This window comes from Thalassophryne amazonica, chromosome 13 (genome assembly GCF_902500255.1).
Source record: "Thalassophryne amazonica chromosome 13, fThaAma1.1, whole genome shotgun sequence".
NCBI classification, from domain to species: Eukaryota; Metazoa; Chordata; class Actinopteri; order Batrachoidiformes; family Batrachoididae; genus Thalassophryne; species Thalassophryne amazonica.
Window position 1 is genome coordinate 38,165,273 of NC_047115.1, and position 19,165 is coordinate 38,184,437.

The window sequence follows — 19,165 nt, forward strand, 5'->3', positions numbered from 1 at the left end:
GGTTGGGCTAAACAGGCACAGCCTGCTGCTCCATCTGCACGACCCATGACGTGCCAGAAAGCAACGGGTGGATGTTGCAACGACTCATCCATCAGTTCCTGACATCAACATGCACAAAACCCAAACTGCTCCCAAATACTTCTGCCAAATGGCTGCTGAACTAAACTAGTGCGGTTTCTTCAACAGTTGGTCAAACAGAATATCTAATTCAAAATTGTCAAACATCCCTACACCCATAAGCTGCAGGTCTGAAACTCCAAGAACACAAAGATAAAACCTTGGTTTGGGGGGTTTCAACAAATAACCAATATGAATCGAGAACTGATTTTAAAGAAATAGATCAGATCTAAATATAGTTTGATTGATGACATTAGTGTTATAAATCAGTTAAGTTGTTACATTGTTACTTCCATGTCTTCAAACTTTCAGAAAAATTCAAAGGTCAGTACAAGGCTCTCATAAGACGACATAGGAATGTTAACTCTGCGAGACTTTGTGAAAAACAAAATCAACATGTCTGAGTAGGCAATATAATGGATAAATGCACCCATGTGTACTTTTCATTTGATTCACAATTTCTTAATACTGTCATACCAGTTTAGAACAAGAAAGTTATGCTGTGCTATTTATGCTAACAAAGTCTGACTTCATCCAGACTCTCACGAGCACCACTAGCTTAGCTTATGACAAGCTAAAAGTGGACACTCATTTTGGCCGAACTTCTAGCCAGTTTCTGGGTATTCCGTGTTAGTACGCACCCGCGGCCAACGTGCTTGATGAATTCCTGCTCAAAAAGTAGTTCCCAGATATTGTGATAATGAGTATATCTCACCTAAATTAATTCTAAAATTTACCTGTAATAAAATTGTAAAGATAACTGAAGAGTGGCCATAATAAATATTTCAGAAACTTAAAGTTTATGAGCAACTTCACCGTTTATTGCTCAAGCACACTGTAAACACTGACAAGATGGAAGTTGACGCGGAAGAGTTCAGAAAGATACGATTGGAATGTTTTGATTTACAGCTAGAGATGAAAGACTTGGGTGTTAACTTCTTGTTAAAGTCAGAACAAGAAGCTGCACTGAAAGAGATCTATCTGGGAAGAGACACATTCTGTATGTTGTCGCTCTAACGAGAGCGACACGCTGAGCAGGATGGAGAAAGTAGTCCGGCGAGCTCAATCTGTGGGTGTGAGCTATCCCACAATGCCCAAACACAGAGAGATGTCGGTCCAACGAGAGCGGCAAGATGAGCAGGGCGGACTTCATCTTCTAGCCTTTGGCTACTGTATGTTTTGCTGCCCCTAGTGGTGAACAAAAGGTGAGCAGATGCTGCAGCAGCACTTTGGCACTGCCTCTGCCAAACCTCCTTCAGTGAAAACCTGAAGAAGCTCCCTGTTTTTTTAAATTATCTTTGTCTCACCGTATTTTCCGGAGTACATCTTGGCATGTTTTTTTTTTTTATATAGTTTAAAAGGCCCTGCAACTTGTACTCCACTGTGACCCACATATGGGGGGGATAAAAAAGTGCCTTATTAAAGATAATAATAATTATAATGGCAATTTATATAGGATTTCCCAGGAATCAAAGCAATAAACAAAGCAAACTAATAATAAAAGAACAAATGCCGATAATACAGTCCACTACAATATGCCCACAACTCCCAAATTAAAGAGATAATACAGAAAAAAAGGGTATATATGGACATTAACTCTTCAAGAGGCATTTTTAAGTTGGTGCATTATACTCCAGTGCATCTTACACTCCAAAAAATACTGTATTTTAATTTATCATGGAAAATGAATGTCTAAATTTAACAAAGAATTCTATCAGAGTGCAATGTATCACACTGAAAAAAAAAATCTTTCCATAATGAAAGTGTTTCTGAATCATATCTTGGCGCATGAATCTAGATGCATATCGTGTCACTTCATAAGGGAGAAATGTGCCCCCCCCCCCCCCCCCCAACCCCCACCAAACAGAGTGCTGAATATTAGTTTTTCCTCCAACAAACTGTCACATAATTGTTGGCTCTTACTTTGATGCTCACTGAGCTACAGCAAGAATGAGTCCAAGTAAATTGCATCCACTTATATTCCAATCTGAGAGAAACCGTCACACTGCTCGCACGCAATAGTCTGTCTCTCACACACACACACACACACACACACACACACACACACACACACACACACACACACACACACACACACACACACACACACACACACACACACACACACACACACACACACACACACACACACACACACACACACACACACACACACACACACACACACACACACTTACTTAACACTTGTTCAGACTATAATTAAATTCTGGGCAAGAATAACGTGAAGATCACAGGAAAACCATGATGATGCAACAAGCAGGAACATAAAACACATACCATATGAGCATGCAGGCTTGTGTGTGTGTGTGTGTGTGCGTGCGCCCTGATCCCATGCTGACCTATTTTGATTTCCTCTGCTGTCCTGTCAATGAGAACGTAGAGTGACCACACGACGCAGGTGATGGCGATGACGTGGAAGGTGACCGAACACATGATCTTCCTTCTCTCACCTGACGTCATCTGTAGCTTCTCCCACTGAGGTAGAGAAAGAAACACTGATGTCTGATGAGGTCAAAGGGTACGCAGAAGGCATTCACATACAGAGAAAGAACAGAATCACACTCACATGCAAAGCCCGTGCTGTTTAGTCAGAATAGGCAAAGATTATTTGATGGCACACTTTTAGTTCAATGCATGACAGCAGAATGAAAATAAGCCAAAGTTCATTTCAGAAGTCAAAACATGTTCCTCATGAGTCAGTTATCTTGTTTATGGAGTGGATGCAGAAATTCTATCACTGACTGTGTAAAAGTGACTTTGGTTGTCACAAATTTATTAAATTGGGAACCATTTGGACAGATTTTGATGTGGTTATACATATTGTACAATTGCACAATGAACATGTACACAATTAGAGAGAAAACTGTTAAATATTGTCTTCGTCTTTTTGTTATTTATCCCCCGGTTCTTTCTGTAATACTGCCCCTCAGAAAGCACAAACTTGAACTATTCCACACTTTTAAATTTATTCAAAGTCAGTTAAAATATCAGGCCTGGATTCTGTAGAACTTCTCTCACAGACGAGATCCGCCCTTAGAGAGTCCCGAACAATGGACACCAACAGTTTTTATAAAACATTTCATAGGCGTGACAAAGGCAGACCTTATTTCGCAAAATCCTTTCCTTATTGGCCCCCGTGGGCATTCAAGGGAGGTCCAACCCCCTGCCCAGGACCCACACAGTAACAGAACATGTGACATGGTTCGAGTACTGAGTTACATTTTACTGACATAGAAGCCAAAAAATAAACTTTCTTATAACACAATAAAAATACAGTTTCTAGCTGAACAAAATACTTATCAATTTATAATCAAAAGAATTAACACACAATCTTTATCCAAAAAAAAAAAAAAAAAAGTTATGTGAACTTAACCAAAGCTATATCTAACCGTGGCAGTAACTAAGTTTTACAGACCTATGAGACAGCGGTCTCACGATAGGTTGCTTAAACTAAACTCATTAAAATATATAAACTTATTTTCTTGAAATTCTACAATATTCTTAATATTTTAGTCTTGTCTTAGCTCAGACAGTGCCATATGGTAGAGGTGCAATGTATTTTCATTGCGAGAAGCCCTGCTTGCATCAACTGTATTCTCAGCTAGGAGATCAACATTTGAAGACCTAATTCTGCTGAAGGTTCCATTTCCATACCACTGCACAATGACAGTATTACTGGTTGACCTGAGCAGTGTGCTTTTTCTGTAGTGAGCAGGAACATCATTCCGGGTGATAGATATATCTGTTTCAGAAATAGATCTAAACTCTCATGACATACACCATGTTTTCAAAAATACCTCTACAGCACCACGGTGAAGGTCTTTGTAAAAAATAATAATCGCAAAAGGAGATGCAGAAATCTAAATACAATCTCATTATATCTGGCAATAGAAAGATATGTTTTTCATTGAGCTAGGATGAAAATCTTTTGAGGTGATTTTTTTTTTTTTTTCACGCATTCAACTTCTGATATGGCTGGCTGTCTACTTTGTGACATAAGCACGCTGTATTTACCAATAGATAAAACTGGATTATTTTGTGTATTAACATATTATGTTCACAATGTTTGTGTGAAATATCAAAACTTTACCATGAATAATTTGGAGTAGACAAGTATTAGAAGTTCCGCTTTTGGCTCCAATGTCTAAATTTTGTTGTGATTTTCAACTTTGCTTGTTTGTCATTTGGCAATGATTTTCTTAGACAAATTGTAAAGGAATACCTAAAAACTGGAGTTTTGAAATTTAAAATATGGCTTGAGTTCCATGCAAACTTTTTGGGTGCCTATATAAAAAGAAAATGTATAACAGGGCAAAATAGGTGGCACTGTCCGAAATTTTCAACTCAAAAAAACAGCAATTTCATGCGATTTTCACCATATATCAGTACTTTTTTAAAAACAACAACATATTTTCATGACTACAGAAAGGTTATAGATCGAAAGCCAACTATTTTCTGCTAATAATGCCACAAAAATGAAACATATCTTAAAAAAAATTGGTTTCCTGAGATTTTTTTCACACCCATGTCAATAAAATGTAACTCAATGCTTGAAGCTTGTCATATATGATTTACTAGCTGGGGTACCCGGCGCTGCCCGGGTTAACCTGTTTTAGACATAAGTCAAATGGTAATCATTTTAATCAAAATAATTGCCCAACATTTGTTTTTGTAATGCTGATGTCTTATAAATATAATAGTTAATGGGCTAAAGTTTGTCCAGCAGAACTATGAGGGCTGTCAATCAAGTTACGGTCCTTTTTATTTTTTTCAAAAACTATATGGATTTCATTCATATGTTTTTACGTCAGACATGCTTGAACCCTCGTGCGCATGCGTGAGTTTTTCCACGCCTGTCGGTGACGTCATTCGCCTGTGAGCACTCCTTGTGGGAGGAGTCGTCCAGCCCCTCGTCGGAATTCCTTTGTCTGAGAAGTTGCTGAGAGACTGGCGCGTTGTTTGATCAAAATTTTTTCTAAACCTGTGAGACACATCGAAGTGGACACGGTTCGAAAAATTAAGCTGGTTTTCAGTGAAAATTTTAACGGCTGATGAGAGATTTTGAGGTGATTCTGTCGCTTTAAGGACTTTTCACGGTGTGAGACGTCGCGCAGCGGTCTCAGGCGGCGTCGTCAGCCTGTTCAAGCTGAAAACCTCCACATTTCAGGCTCTATTGATCCACGACGTCGTGAGAGAACAGAGAAGTTTCAGAAGAAGTCGGTTTCAGCATTTTATCCGGATATTCCACTGTTAAAGGAGATTTTTTTAATGAAAGACGTGCGGACGGGTCCGCGCGTCGGGACGCAGCCGCCGCGACGCTCCGCCACAGGAAAAAACACCTCTGTTGAAAGCCTTAAGGACAAGTTGGAACATGTCCTGCCTGTTAAACAATTTCTCATATACTCACTCCACTGAAAGCCATCAAAAGCCGCCTGGATTTTACAAATGGTTATCAACACGGAGGTGTTTTTCCTGTGCCGCCGCACCGCGTCGGCTGCGACGCGCGGATCCGTCCGCACGTCTTTCATTAAAAAAATCTCCTTTAACAGTGGAGATTTTTGTTATGCTTCAGTAAATGATTATTTACTGAAGCATAACATCATTTGTGAAGAACAATATGGATTCAGAAGGTCTCGAACTACATCACATGCTTTGATGGACTTTGTGGAAAGTATTGCAACTGCAATTGATAATAAACAATACACAATAGGTGTTTTTTTTTATTTACAGAAAGCGTTTGACACAATTAACCATGGAATACTATTAAGTAAACTGCAGAAATATGGAATCAGAGGTCTGGCATATGAATGGATAGCTAGTTATTTACAAGGCAGATTTCAGTATGTTCAATTCAATAATACAAATTCTGAACTCAGGGATGTCACATGTGGGGTGCCGCAGGGCTCAGTGCTGGGTCCTTTGTTGTTTATAATCTATATAAATGATATAAGTTGGGTGTCGAGTTCACTGAGATGTGTCCTTTTTGCGGATGATACAACTGTGTTCTGTAGCGGTGAAAATCTTGAACAGCTTCTGGACATAGTGGAGAAAGAACTGGAAAAATTTAAGGTTTGGTTTGACGCTAATAAGTTGTCACTCAACCTTGGGAAAACTAAATGTATTATATTTGGAAATAAACAGGCACCCAAATGTAAAAATTTAACTATAAACAATAAGGAAATTGAGTTAGTAACAGAGAATAAATTTTTAGGTGTTATAATTGATAATAAACTTAGCTGGAAACCACATATAAATTATGTGAAATCAAAATTGTCAAAAACTATAGCCATTTTGTATAAAGCCAAAGACCTACTGCCGCAAGAAGGGTTACTTACTTTATATCATTCTCTGATGGTACCATATATGACATATTGTGTTGAGTCATGGGGAAACACTTACAAATCAAATACCAATCCAATATTCCTTTTGCAAAAACGAGCCATACGAATCATCTGCAATAAACAATATCGTGAACCAACTCATTCTCTATTTGTGTCTTTACATTTATTAAAATTCATTGATTTGGTCGATTACATTACAATTCAAACTTTATTTCGAGCGAAAAACCAAGCCTTACCGAGACATGTCCAGAGTCTGTTCCGATTGAGGGAATCCAGATATAGTTTAAGAGGTTGTGCAATTTTTATGAAACCACCAGTAAGAACAAATGTAAAGGGTTTTTGTGTGTCTGTGGTTGGGGTGAGGAAATGGAACAAATGTTCAACAGAGGTTAGAATGAGTAGTACCTTAGTGAGATTTAAGAAACTACTCAAAAAGAACATTATGTCTAAGTATCATAAAGAAGCAAATATAATTTGATTTATATGGAATGTTCAATTTATAAGTGGGACTTATTGTATATTTGACTGTGTGGGTATGTATATGCGTATGTAGATATATAGATATGGGTAGGTGTATATGTATATAAGTGACTGTGTATATGTATGTATATATTTATGTTTGTAAAGTATATACGTATGTATATAGGTATATGTGGCACAGCCCAAGCAGAGGGTCACCCCCAAGAGCCTGGTCTGCTTGAGGTTTCTTCCTTATAGGGAGTTTTTCCTCACCACAGTTGCCTAGTGCTTGCTCTGGGGGTTGGTATGGTTGGTAAGGTTAGTCCTTACTGGCGTAAAGTGCCTTGATTTGACTTTCTTATGATCTGGTACTATATAAATATAATTATAAGTGAATAGTATATTGATGTGTATGTCTGTGTGTCGACATGTAGTAGTGAATTTATATTTATGTAAATATGACTGATTAGAATTGTTGGACTTGTACTAGCAGGGGTGGGCGCTAATAAGCTTTGCTTCAGCCCACACCCTTTCGGACTCACTAGTTTTGTCTGTGTTTGTGGAATTGTTCATTTTTTTCTATTTGAATATTTTGTGTGCCGAATTAAAAAACTTTGTCAAAAAAAAAAACTTTGTCAAAAGAATATCCGGATAAAATGCTGAAACCGACTTCTTCTGAAACTTCTCTGTTCTCTCACGACGTCCTGGATCAATAGAGCCTGAATTGTGGAGGTTTTCAGCTTGAACAGGCTGATGACGCCGCCTGAGAGCGCTGCACGACGTCTCGCACCGTGAAAAGTCCTTAAAGCGACAGAATCACCTCAAAATCTCTCATCAGCTGTTAAAATTTTCACTGAAAACCATCTTAATTTTTCGAACCGTGTCCACTTCGATGTGTCTCACAGGTTTAGAAAAAATTTTGATCAAACAACGCGCCAGTCTCTCAGCAACTTCTCAGACAAAGGAATTCCGACGAGGGGCTGGACGACTCCTCCCACAAGGAGTGCTCACAGGCGAATGACGTCACCGACAGGCGTGGAAAAACTCACGCATGCGCACGAGGGTTCAAGCATGTCTGACGTAAAAACATATGAATGAAATCCATATAGTTTTTGAAAAAAATAAAAAGGACCGTTACTTTATTGACAGCCCTCGTATAAGAGGTGGACTCCCCAAACTAAGTGGAAATACTTGGTTAAAAGACAAACACATTTGAAGTCCTTCATGCACTTTGTTTTGCAATCAAATTTATAACAAAACTACACACACAAGGTAGTTAACAGTAAATGTAAATATCAATTAATCAAAATTGAGGTAGTGGAGTATTTCACTGTTTTTACATTGCAATTTTACAAACATAAAATGACTGTATTCAGACAGGAAGGCAAACTGGGTTGTACAGGACAGTCAGGTGCTTAACATTTGAGAACATAAAGTAGCTGAAGAAAGGGATTAAATAAACAGAGATAGCCAACACATATACAGGGTTGGAAATTTGAATCTGCCTGGTCATACCCACAGCCGGCTATTTTGGGGGTAATTTTCAGTTCAACTTCTAAAAAAATGGTACCAGTTTGTTCCCCATGTCATGAGGATTCAGAATATATATAGTTTTTAGGGCCACATATTATAGTTTGGGAGTTTATCCCGGACAGACAGAAAGACAGACAGAAGTGGCAGCATGAAAAGCACATGGTATAACACTGTATGGTCTTACATAAATGGCTGTTTTGGGGGTAATTTTCAGTTCAACTTTTTAAAAAATGGTACCAGTTTGTTCCCCATGTCATGAGGATTCAGAATATATATAGTTTTTAGGTTTCTCCCCCTCGAACTGCCACCTTATTATGGTGGGGGAGTTTGTGTACCCGGATGATCCTAGGAGCTATGTTGTCGGGGGCTCTGTGCCCCTCGTAGGGTCTCCCAAGGCAAACAGCTCCTAGGTGACGGGTCAGACTAAGGGCAGTTCAGAAGCACCCATGACCAGTACAAAATCAAGGACCAAGACGTCGCCCGGTATGGCAGACCCGGGGCCCCACCCTTCAGCCAGGTCTGGAGTTGGGGCTCACGTGCGAGCGCCTGGTGGTCAGGCCTTAGCCCACAGGGCCCGGCCAGGCTCAGCCCAAAAGAGCGACATGGGCCCGCCCTCCTGAGGGTTCACCACCTGCAGAGGGGGCCATGGGTACGACCGTAGCAGGAGCTTGTTTCGCATTGCCGGTAGTAAGTCAAACCTGTTTCAGTGCACGTTGGCCTCCGCCAGGGCTGCCCTTTGTCATCAGTTCTCTTCATTATCTTTATGGACAGAATTTCTAGGCCCAGCCAGTGTGTAGAGGGGGTCTGGTTTGGGAACCACAGAATCTCATCTCTGCTGTTTGTAGACGATGCAGTTCTGTTGGCTTCATCAAATCAGGACCTTCAGCGTGCACTGGGGCGGTTTGCAGCCAAGTGTGAAGTGTCCGGGATGAAAATCAGCACCTCCAAGTCCGAGGCCATGGTTCTCGACTGGAAAAAGGTGCCTTGCCTTCTTCAGGTCGGTGGAGTGTCCTTGCCTCAAATGGAGGAGTTTAAGTATCTCGGGGTCCTGTTCACGAGCGAGGGACGGATGGAGCGTGAGATCGATAGACGGATCGGTGCAGCGTCTGCCGCTGTATCGGACCATTGTGGTGAAGAGAGAGCTGAGTAGTGGGCAAAGCTCTTGATTTACCGATCAGTCTACGTTCCGACCCTCACCTATGGTCATGAGATTTGGCTCATGACTGAAAGAACGAGATCGCGAGTACAAGCGGCCGAGATGAGTTTCCTCCGCAGGGTGGGTGGGCACTCGCTAAGAGATAGGGTGAGGAGCTCGGTCACTCGGGAGGAACTCGGAGTCGAGCCGCTGCTCCTCCACGTCGAAAGGATCCAGCTGAGGTGGCTCGGGCATCTTTTCCGGATGCCCCCTGGACGCCTCGCTGTAGAGGTGTTCCGGGCACGTCCCATAGGGAGCAGGCCCCGGGGAAGACCCAGGACACGCTGGAGGGACTACGTCTCTCGGCTGGCTTGGGAACGCCTCGGGGTTCCCCCGGAGGCGCTGGGGGAGGTGTGTGTGGATCGGGAGGTCTGGGCAGCTTTGCTGGAGCTGCTGCCCCTGCGACCCAACTCCGGATAAAGTGGAAGAAAACGGATGGATGGATATAGTTTTTAGGGCTACATATTATAGTTTGGGAGTTTATTGCACATGGTACAACACTGTATGGTCTTACATAAATGGCTACGTTGGGGTAATTTTCAGTTCAACTTAAAAAAATGGTACCAGTTTGTTCCCAATGTCATGAGGATTCAGAATATATATATATATATATATATATATATATATATAGTTTTTAGGGCTACATATTATAGCCCTTTATAGATAATGTAACGTAACTCTCTTTGTCATAAATGGCAAAGAACTGGTTAAATCCAGTTTGACATGCACATAGCAACAAAAAGCACAAAGGAAAGTAAGAATAAGAGTGAAAACTAAGAATACAATCCTAAGTAAGATAACTACTTTAATACCAAAATGAGTACAGAAAACAAATAAAGAAAACCATAATTGAACACTGTTCTTATGATTGTGTGACACTGATGTGTAGGGTCAATGCACCCCAGCGTCTTTCCAAAAGATACAAAAGACCCAAATCCATTGATCCTTTGGTTAGTTGTCAAATTCTAGCATCATAAATGGGTTAGTTTGCTGATGGTTTCTGAATTACATCACTGGAAAATAAACTGTCAACATGTGCTGAACTATTGGTCACCATTGGGCAGCACAGTCTCATTTGAGGGCGGGCGCTAATTGGTCCTTTGATCAAGGAAGACTTGTCCCCCTCAAAATTGGTTAGTTTATTTCTTGATCATTCTTCAATTTCCACTGTGGTGTTCACAACAAATTCACATGAAATTCCTCCCACACATAAAAGATGGAAGAAAAGGGTCAGAATTTTCATTTGACCATTATTGGCCTGCCTTCTACTACAGTTTAGCATTTTAAAGACCAAACAAGCAGGCATTAGAAAAAAGTAATTTCTTGCAGCTCCACTCCCAAAGTTACAAAAACCATGGGCTCTGTGTTCCACAAGTGATGAAAGTGAGGAGCATCTCTTTGTTCAGATTTTGAATGAAGTAGGATCAGTTTTAATACATTATTAAATGACATAATGCAGATTGTGGAGATATATTTAATTTAGCCAGTTTTTTTTTTTTGGTAATTACAGAAAACTTGATGGCGTTTTGTCTCTGTGTGTGATCAGGCTACATAAAGTCAGTTTTGTACTTCAATGTTCCTGTGAGCAGCTGCATCCAAAAACTGATCTGAGACTGTTGCATTGTAGAAGTGCTCTTACATAAACCTCCTACATAAACAGGAGGATGAAAATTGCCATGCTTTACTGTGCAAGCATGCCCACTTATTATTGAATGATCTGTAGTTAAAGCCATAGACTATATATACACTGGACAAACTCTCCATGACGTCACACACAGGTTTTCTGAAGAGCGGGTCTGAAGATCAAACTGAATGGTTCCAAATGCTGCAGTACCCATGTCCACCTAACCCCTGGCTAACCATGATTGAGTAAAGAGGTGGAGTGTGGACAAGACTGGTGTGGCCACAAATGAACCCCACACGCATTGGAGATGCTAAACAAGTCAAGAGCCTTGGGCAGGTGTTTTATTCATGCATATTTTTTGGAGGCTAGGCTGTTTTCATAACAGGTGGCATTATTTTTATTTTTTATTAATTTATTTCTTTGTAGCAGGCTGTAAGCTTATTTCTGTTTTAACTGTGGAGATTTTAACATGGACTTCTGTGGGGATTGACTCACTGAAGCCAGCCTGGAAACTGGCCATTCAAGGAACTGAAATATTTGGTATTTGTATGTTTGTTTTAATTTTCAGCATTGAAGGTTGCCACATGGTTAAAGCCTCATTTTATGTTTACAAGATGCCCTTCTGCACAGAAAGCCAGCGCTCAAACCACTGATGGGGGTGTGATGGCTCAGTGGTTTGAGCGCTGGCTTTCTGTGCAGAAGGTCACCTGTTTGAGTCCTATCTGAGACTAGCACCTGATGCCACCCTGCTACCGGTCCAGCAGTTAAAGGGGGAACCTGACTAAATGTTGGGGAAGGTATACGGTGGAGAAAAAAGGATTTGGATACCCTCCCTCATCGTGATGTGGCCCAACATATGTGCAAATAGAACAAGCACATACCTGAAGCTCAGTAAAAAGAGTATGTAAGTCACCCTTTATCTTAACGTTACACAGTGAAAGTCTCAATTACTTACTTTTTTTTTTTTTTTTTGGAAAAAAAGGAAAGCTTTTTGAAGACCCTTTCCACCATTTGCATCTGCCAATATACTGAGTTGAAATGCTGGAATCTGCATTGTGAACTATACAATTAACTGGTGGATGCTAAGTTACATACAGTCTGCACAGAAAAATACATAATTTTCACAGTAATTAATATCAAATGTTCAGTAGCTGTGACCTCAATCCAATGCTGCATTTTGCACATACACATGATAAGTATGTTAACCGGGGCAGGGGGATGGCAAGAAAAAAAAAAAAAAAAGGCATCACATGTGCCTGACACAGAGGCCAGGTACCCTGCAGACAGCCAGCTGTGACGGCCGTGAAGCATCATATCTCAGGATGTGCAATATAAACACACCATGAAACAGTCAGCATCATCAGCTCAGTCACCACAAATAAACCACACAGGCTCTAAAATCATTACAGTCAGAGAAATGACAGATGATGAATGATGCTGGTGTTTTCCAGTGAGATACAAAAGCGACTGCCGATGAACCATTTGTTTAAGGTCTTTTATGCTGCTAATGAAGGGTGGAGGAACTTTAATTAGAGTATCCTGCTATCTGCAGGCCACAACAGTTGATAAGCACTTATAATGGAATTGTACAGACTCTAAAACGTCTGAAACTATTCACGGCGCTTCCACAAGCTCCACTTATTAAAAAAGGTTTCAAAGCCACATGTCACACACACATTATCTGAATGACAGTTTGGAAACAGCTTCTGACACTTGAAAACAAAGAACTGACGTGTGCGGAGCCAGGATACTCTGAGGACTGAACTCCCGCAGCATCCATCAGAATGTTCCCTGCGCTCTGCTGCACATGGATTAATTATGCGCACCAACACGTACACACTGTGCTTTACCTTGCGCAGTGGTTTTAGCTTGGTCTCCATGATGAATTCATACTTGCAGAGCTCGCAGCAGCGAGTGTCTGAGCTCTTGATCCATTGCTGCAGACAGGCCTGATGGACGAAGCGCAGGCTTCCCGTGCAGTGACACGGTGTGATCAGAGGGCTCTCTTCATCCCCCTCACAGTGACAAATCCTGCAAGAGCCAAAGAATACACTCAGAGGCCAGACAGCAGGAAAAAAGCAGGAAAAAAAGATCAAAAAGAGAAAGGGTGACAGGCAAAGCTGATAAATGTCTCCTAAAACTACAGCAAGTGTAGCTGTGGAAGATATGAGTTTTATTTTTGCTGATGCATTTAAGATTTTTCAACCGCAATTTTTAAAAAAGAGACATGAATTTCGCAGACTTGAAAACAGTGAAAATATAAGGCAAGGTTCTTCCTGTAAATGGCACAAATCAAAACAACATTTATGCCAAATAATATATGTTCCTGCAAAAGGAAAGCAAAAATTAAACTGAAAAGTATATTACGCTGACAAAAGGCACAGATGAAACAATACAACTGTCTGCAGAAGGCAAATGTTTTTAAATCTACTTTTACAATTCTGTTAATGTTCAGTGTCAAACTGCCCCTCTAAAACCAACAGTCTGTTTTTGACTTCTGATCATCATGTCACTGAAGTCCACATCTGAACGTCTGGTTGCTGTGTGAGATATGCTCACTCAGCCCACCTGTGCTCTGTGATGCGCCCACACAACCCAAGGGAGAAAAGCCTAAGGGCTCATTTACACCCCAAGTAAGTACATGTATATTTCAAACAGTGCAACTTTCACACAACGCTGGCACAAACATCAAGTAAAATATTCACTAGAGGGCACTGCAGACTGCTTTGACAACATCAAACATACAACCCCTGGCAAAAATTATGGAATCACTGGCCTCGGAGGATGTTCATTCAGTTGTTTAATTTTGTAGAAAAAAAGCAGATCACAGACATGACACAAAACTAGTAATTTCAAATGGCAACTTTCTGGCTTTAAGAAACTATAAGAAATCAGGAAAAAAATTGTGGCAGTCAGTAACGGTTACTTTTTTAGACCAAGCAGAGGGAAAAAAAAAATATGGAATCACTCAATTCTGAGGAAAAAATTATGGAATCATGAAAAACAAAAGAACGCCCCAACACATCACTAGTATTTTGTTGCACCACCTCTGGCTTTTATAACAGCCTGCAGTCTCTGAGGCATGGACTTAATGAGTGACAAACAGTACTCTTCATCAGTCTGGCTCCAACTTTCTCTGATTGCTGTTGCCAGATCAGCTTTGCAGGTTGGAGCCTTGTCATGGACCATTTTCTTCAACTTCCACCAAAGATTTTCAATTGGATTAAGATCCGGACTATTTTTTGACCCTATGTGTCTTTTTGCAAGGAATGTTTTCACAGTTTTTGCTCTATGGCAAGATGCATTATCATCTTGAAAAATGATTTCATCATCCCCAAACATCCTTTCAATTGATGGGATAAGAAAAGTGTCCAAAAATATCAACGTAAACTTGTGCATTTATTGATGATGTAATGACAGCCATCTCCCCAGTGCCTTTACCTGACATGCAGCCCCATATCATCAATGACTGTGGAAATTTACATGTTCTCTTCAGGCAGTCATCTTTATAAATCTCATTGGAATGGCACCAAACAAAAGTTCCAGCATCATCACCTTGCCCAATGCAGATTCGAGATTCATCACTGAATATGACTTTCATCCAGTCATCCACAGTCCACGATTGCTTTTCCTTAGCCCATTGTAACCTTGTTTTTTTCTGTTTAGGTGTTAATGATGGCTTCCGTTTAGCTTTTCTGTATGTAAATCCCATGTCCTTTAGGCGGTTTCTTACAGTTCGGTCACAGACGTTGACTCCAGTTTCCTCCCATTCGTTCCTCATTTGTTTGATTGTGCATTTTCGATTTTTGAGACATATTGCTTTAAGTTTTCTGTCTTGACGCTTTGATGTCATCCTTGGTCTACCAGTATGTTTGCCTTTAACAACCTTCCCATGTTGTTTGTATTTGGTCCAGAGTTTAGACACAGCTGACTGTGAACAACCAACATCTTTTGCAACATTGCGTGATGATTTACCCTCTTTTAAGAGTTTGATAATCCTCTCCTTTGTTTCAATTGACATCTCTCGTGTTGGAGCCATGATTCATGTCAGTCCACTTGGTGCAACAGCTCTCCAAGGTGTGATCACTCCTTTTTAGATGCAGACTAACGAGCAGGTCTGATTTGATGCAGGTGTTAGTTTTCCATAATTTTTTTCCTCAGAATTGAGTGATTCCATATTTTTTTCCTCTGCTTGGTCTAAAAAAGTAACCGTTACTGACTGCCACAATTTTTTTTTCCTGATTTCTTATAGTGTTTCTTAAAGCCAGAAAGTTGCCATTTGGAATGACTTTAGTTTTGTGTCATGTTTGTGATCTGTTTTTTTTCTACAAAATTAAACAACTGAATGAACAGCCTCCGAGGCCAGTGATTCCATAATTTTTGCCAGGGGTTGTAGCAATGCTTGAAGAAGTTGCAATAAAATTTCTACCACAAAAAACAGCAGCAGCAGCCTCTGTGGCTGTTAAATACTTTACGACCAGATTTAATTTCATCAAAACATTCTACCATTGTTAAAAACCTTCTTAGTGTTCTTTTGCTTTGAGGATGCATCTCGCTTTAACTTTGGTTACACTGCTCCTAAGATTACTGCCAGCATTCCTCAGTTTCATCTGTATCTATAGCCTAAGCTTTCACAAAATGGAAGCAAATATGGATGAAATATATGTACAGTGTCGACACAAACCTCCATCCAAATCCGTGTTTAACGATGAGCATAAGAGTCTTAAAGCTACAGTGTGCCAGATTTAGCGTGATCTAGTGGTGAGGTTGTAGACTGCAATATAACGCTGCCTGTCACAATTTTGTTTGCCTTCACGTTTTCAGGTCTTTGGCAACATGGCTTTACGCTCCCTTGTCTTCTCGTGACAAACAATATGTATCAGCCAACAGCCGTAGGAAGTGGGGGTGCTGGGGATACTGCCACATTACAAAAACAATTACCAAAACAAACATATGAAAACATTTAAAATGGTTTGCCTGTGGTTATGTAGACAAAAATTAATGTGGGATGACATTTATGAGAAAAGTAACCAATTCTGAATAAGTATCCTATAATGCCATAGCCTATAACGGAATCTGATAACGTTATTTGTAACACTTAACCTTTTTTCTAGTATCTATGGGTTTACTGATGCTGATAATGGTTTAAATGTAATATAATAAATTTTGTGCCATTTAAATATTGTGTGTAGCTTTTCTAGCCGTGCCCTTTTCAGCTTATAGCACCCCCAATCAGAATCCTCTTCCCATGGTCACGATATGTATTATCCTCCATTTGACAAAAATGAGGGTGGTCTTCTTTTTTTTTTTCTTCAGAATTACAGCCGTGCCACAAAATTGGAAAGGCAGTGCAAATATGCCCGTTTTGAGCTACTGTTTCAACATGGTGGATTCCATGAGGGGGCTCACTCCCATGTAGATATTAAGGGCTCATTCTGAGTTCATGAAAACATACTAATGAACAGATGGTTATGAATGTTATATTCCACTTCTGTTAATAAGTACTTCTAATTCTTACATTGTAGATTTAAGATTCCCTATGATGGCAAAGGGGGCGTGGCAAGGAGCAGTTTCTTTCAAATTAAAGTGGCAGGCACAGAAATAGGTGTCATCTTCAAGACCTGAAAAAGCGTTTTTCTGTGTCTGCGGCAAACATTCTAAACATATAAGCTATAAACTTTAATATCTGTTTTTAAGACATCCAGTGCCTTGAACTGTATTAGTTTGCTGAAAAAGTGGGAAAAGCTTTTAAGATGGTCTGGAGCAACATTCTTACAGGTTTTGTAATATTGCGTTTGGTCCCAGTAGGTGTTTATTTAGTGTTCAGAACACTGAACACAAATAACTGGAACATTTGATTTGGTGTGGACAGGTTTTTCCTCAGCGCTTCAAACCAATCAGACGTTTAGTGTCGAAACTAAGTGGTCCCCATCTCCTCCTGAAGCTCACACATCCCACTCACTCTGCTAGATTGGAGGACAGCAACTATTAGTCTGCCACGTTAAAGACGAGTGAGCTTCAAACCTGAACTGTCTGAGTTCTGAGGCGTTCCAGAAGGTTATCAGAACAACACAGCATCTCTGTACCAAAAACAAAAACAGACACAGAAACTAAGAACACTGTCAGTTCAGTGTGTTGCACCGTCACAGTCCTCAAGGAATTGGAAATAACCCCCACAATGGGCTGCAGCTTGGATGCGAAAGGGATGAAAAATATACTATAGAATAAACTTTACATAATTTAACTGCAGTGTTCACACTTAAAAGGGTGCAGGATACACAGAGTACTGTAAATCCCTTTTTATACTGATGGTTTGAACAACAGACGAATAAAAATTGTCCCCTGAGTGAGTTGCAGAGAGCTGAAGCATTTCTAATACATTCGGAGGAAGGTGAAACATGAAAACAAAGGCAGAGGGAGAGAAGGAGTGAAGAGGGAGAGAGCAGGGTCTTCACATGGGATCGTCTTTATCCTGGTTCAGGTGAGGATAAGGATGCAAAGACTATCTGTGATCACGCCTACATGTTTGAAAGTGAGCGAGCTGGATGATGATTAAAAAGTGGGGGCAAAAATAGGCCATTTTAATGGGTTTGAAAAAAAGAGGAGGGGGTGGAGAACACGACGACGACTGTGGGATCATGGGACTGAGAAGGCACAGATCTAGAAGTAGGTTTTTTTTTAACCCTGTTGATTATGATTTGGCTCCTTTGTTTGTTTACACATCTTCTAAGACCTGCACATACTGTATTGTTCTTTCAACAAAAACCAGCCCGAGGACTTGAATTCTCTTGGAGCTCACATCAAATGGTTGGTGCCTGCTGAAATTGACACACTCAAAAACATATGATAATGCTGATGTAGCATTCAAAGACACACACACAAAAAAATACTTACACCTCCACAAGCAGCCACAGTATGAATAAAGTGATCAGTGCACAACATAAGTAGGCGAGACACAAACCTCATTTTGCTGTAGAATTCAGCTTTTCACATAATTTCACTGCAATTTCACCAGCAACAGGCAATAAGGATTTTATATAAAACGTGCAAACATCTTCAGAAGGTCCCAAAAGGGAAATATCCCACAAGTAATGTGCAATAGGTTCAACAGCATCATTCATGGCAACTTGTACATCCCGTTCATTAAACAAGTCAACACTGTTGCAAAAGAAAAAAAAACTCCATATGTGCAAGGGCGCACACAGAGTGCACAGATTGATGTCTTAATTTGGATACTGATTTGGTCCAAGTTTTATGCTGGATGACCTTCCTGACATAACTCCACATTCCATGGAGAAATATGGCAGGGGCGGGGACCTTCCGCACTAAAACCAAGCCCACTAACCACTTGGTCAGCACCCCTGCCCGCTGACTAACATCTTTAAAAATTAAATTGATATTTTTTGACATGGATGCATATATATGAACTTTCCAGCAGGTGTCAGCACACCACATGATGTCTTGCATTTGATACAGACTATGGAACAATGTTCCAAAATGCTGCAGAACAGTGATTTGAAATTTCCATCAGTAATTCAAAGTGCTGACGAAAAGATTAGGTGTCATCACTAGCCGCACATTCTATCTATTCTTTAATTCTGTCTCTGTCCTGCCCCTCACCACCAAGGTTATGTTGTATGTTTTGTTACATATTTGGCCACACAGTGGTTCCCGTGGTTGCTAACTTAGGAGCTGAAGGCGGGTGTGTCACCCAGCAGGTGGCAAACATCAATTAGGTGTATTATGTAGAGGGGCTAGAGGGTTGGAACGGAAATGGTGTAGTTCCAAACTAGAGGTGTTTCACCTTGCGTGGCGTGAAGCTATTTTAGATTATAAGCATGCTTTATTGGCTACGAAGCAGGCGTATTATTCTGA

The 19,165-nt window shown here is 40.4% G+C and overlaps 1 protein-coding gene and 1 long non-coding RNA gene across 3 annotated transcripts in view; one reads left to right on the top strand and one right to left on the bottom strand.

Annotated features, from left to right (window-relative positions):
- Positions 1–19,165, bottom strand: part of march8 (membrane-associated ring finger (C3HC4) 8) — a 243,893-nt gene that overhangs the window by 2,855 nt on the left and 221,873 nt on the right. For both annotated transcript variants that reach the window (XM_034184270.1, XM_034184269.1), the window contains exons 5-6: positions 13,141–13,321; positions 2,478–2,613 (exon numbers count right to left, since the gene is read on the bottom strand). In XM_034184270.1, the coding sequence (XP_034040161.1) occupies positions 2,478–2,613; positions 13,141–13,321 (317 nt within the window). The remainder of the gene's footprint in view (positions 1–2,477; positions 2,614–13,140; positions 13,322–19,165) is intronic.
- LOC117522856 lies at positions 1,796–18,481 on the top strand. The gene is made up of 3 exons (XR_004564351.1): positions 1,796–1,807; positions 2,811–2,812; positions 17,828–18,481. It is a non-coding gene; the product is annotated as an uncharacterized LOC117522856 (long non-coding RNA).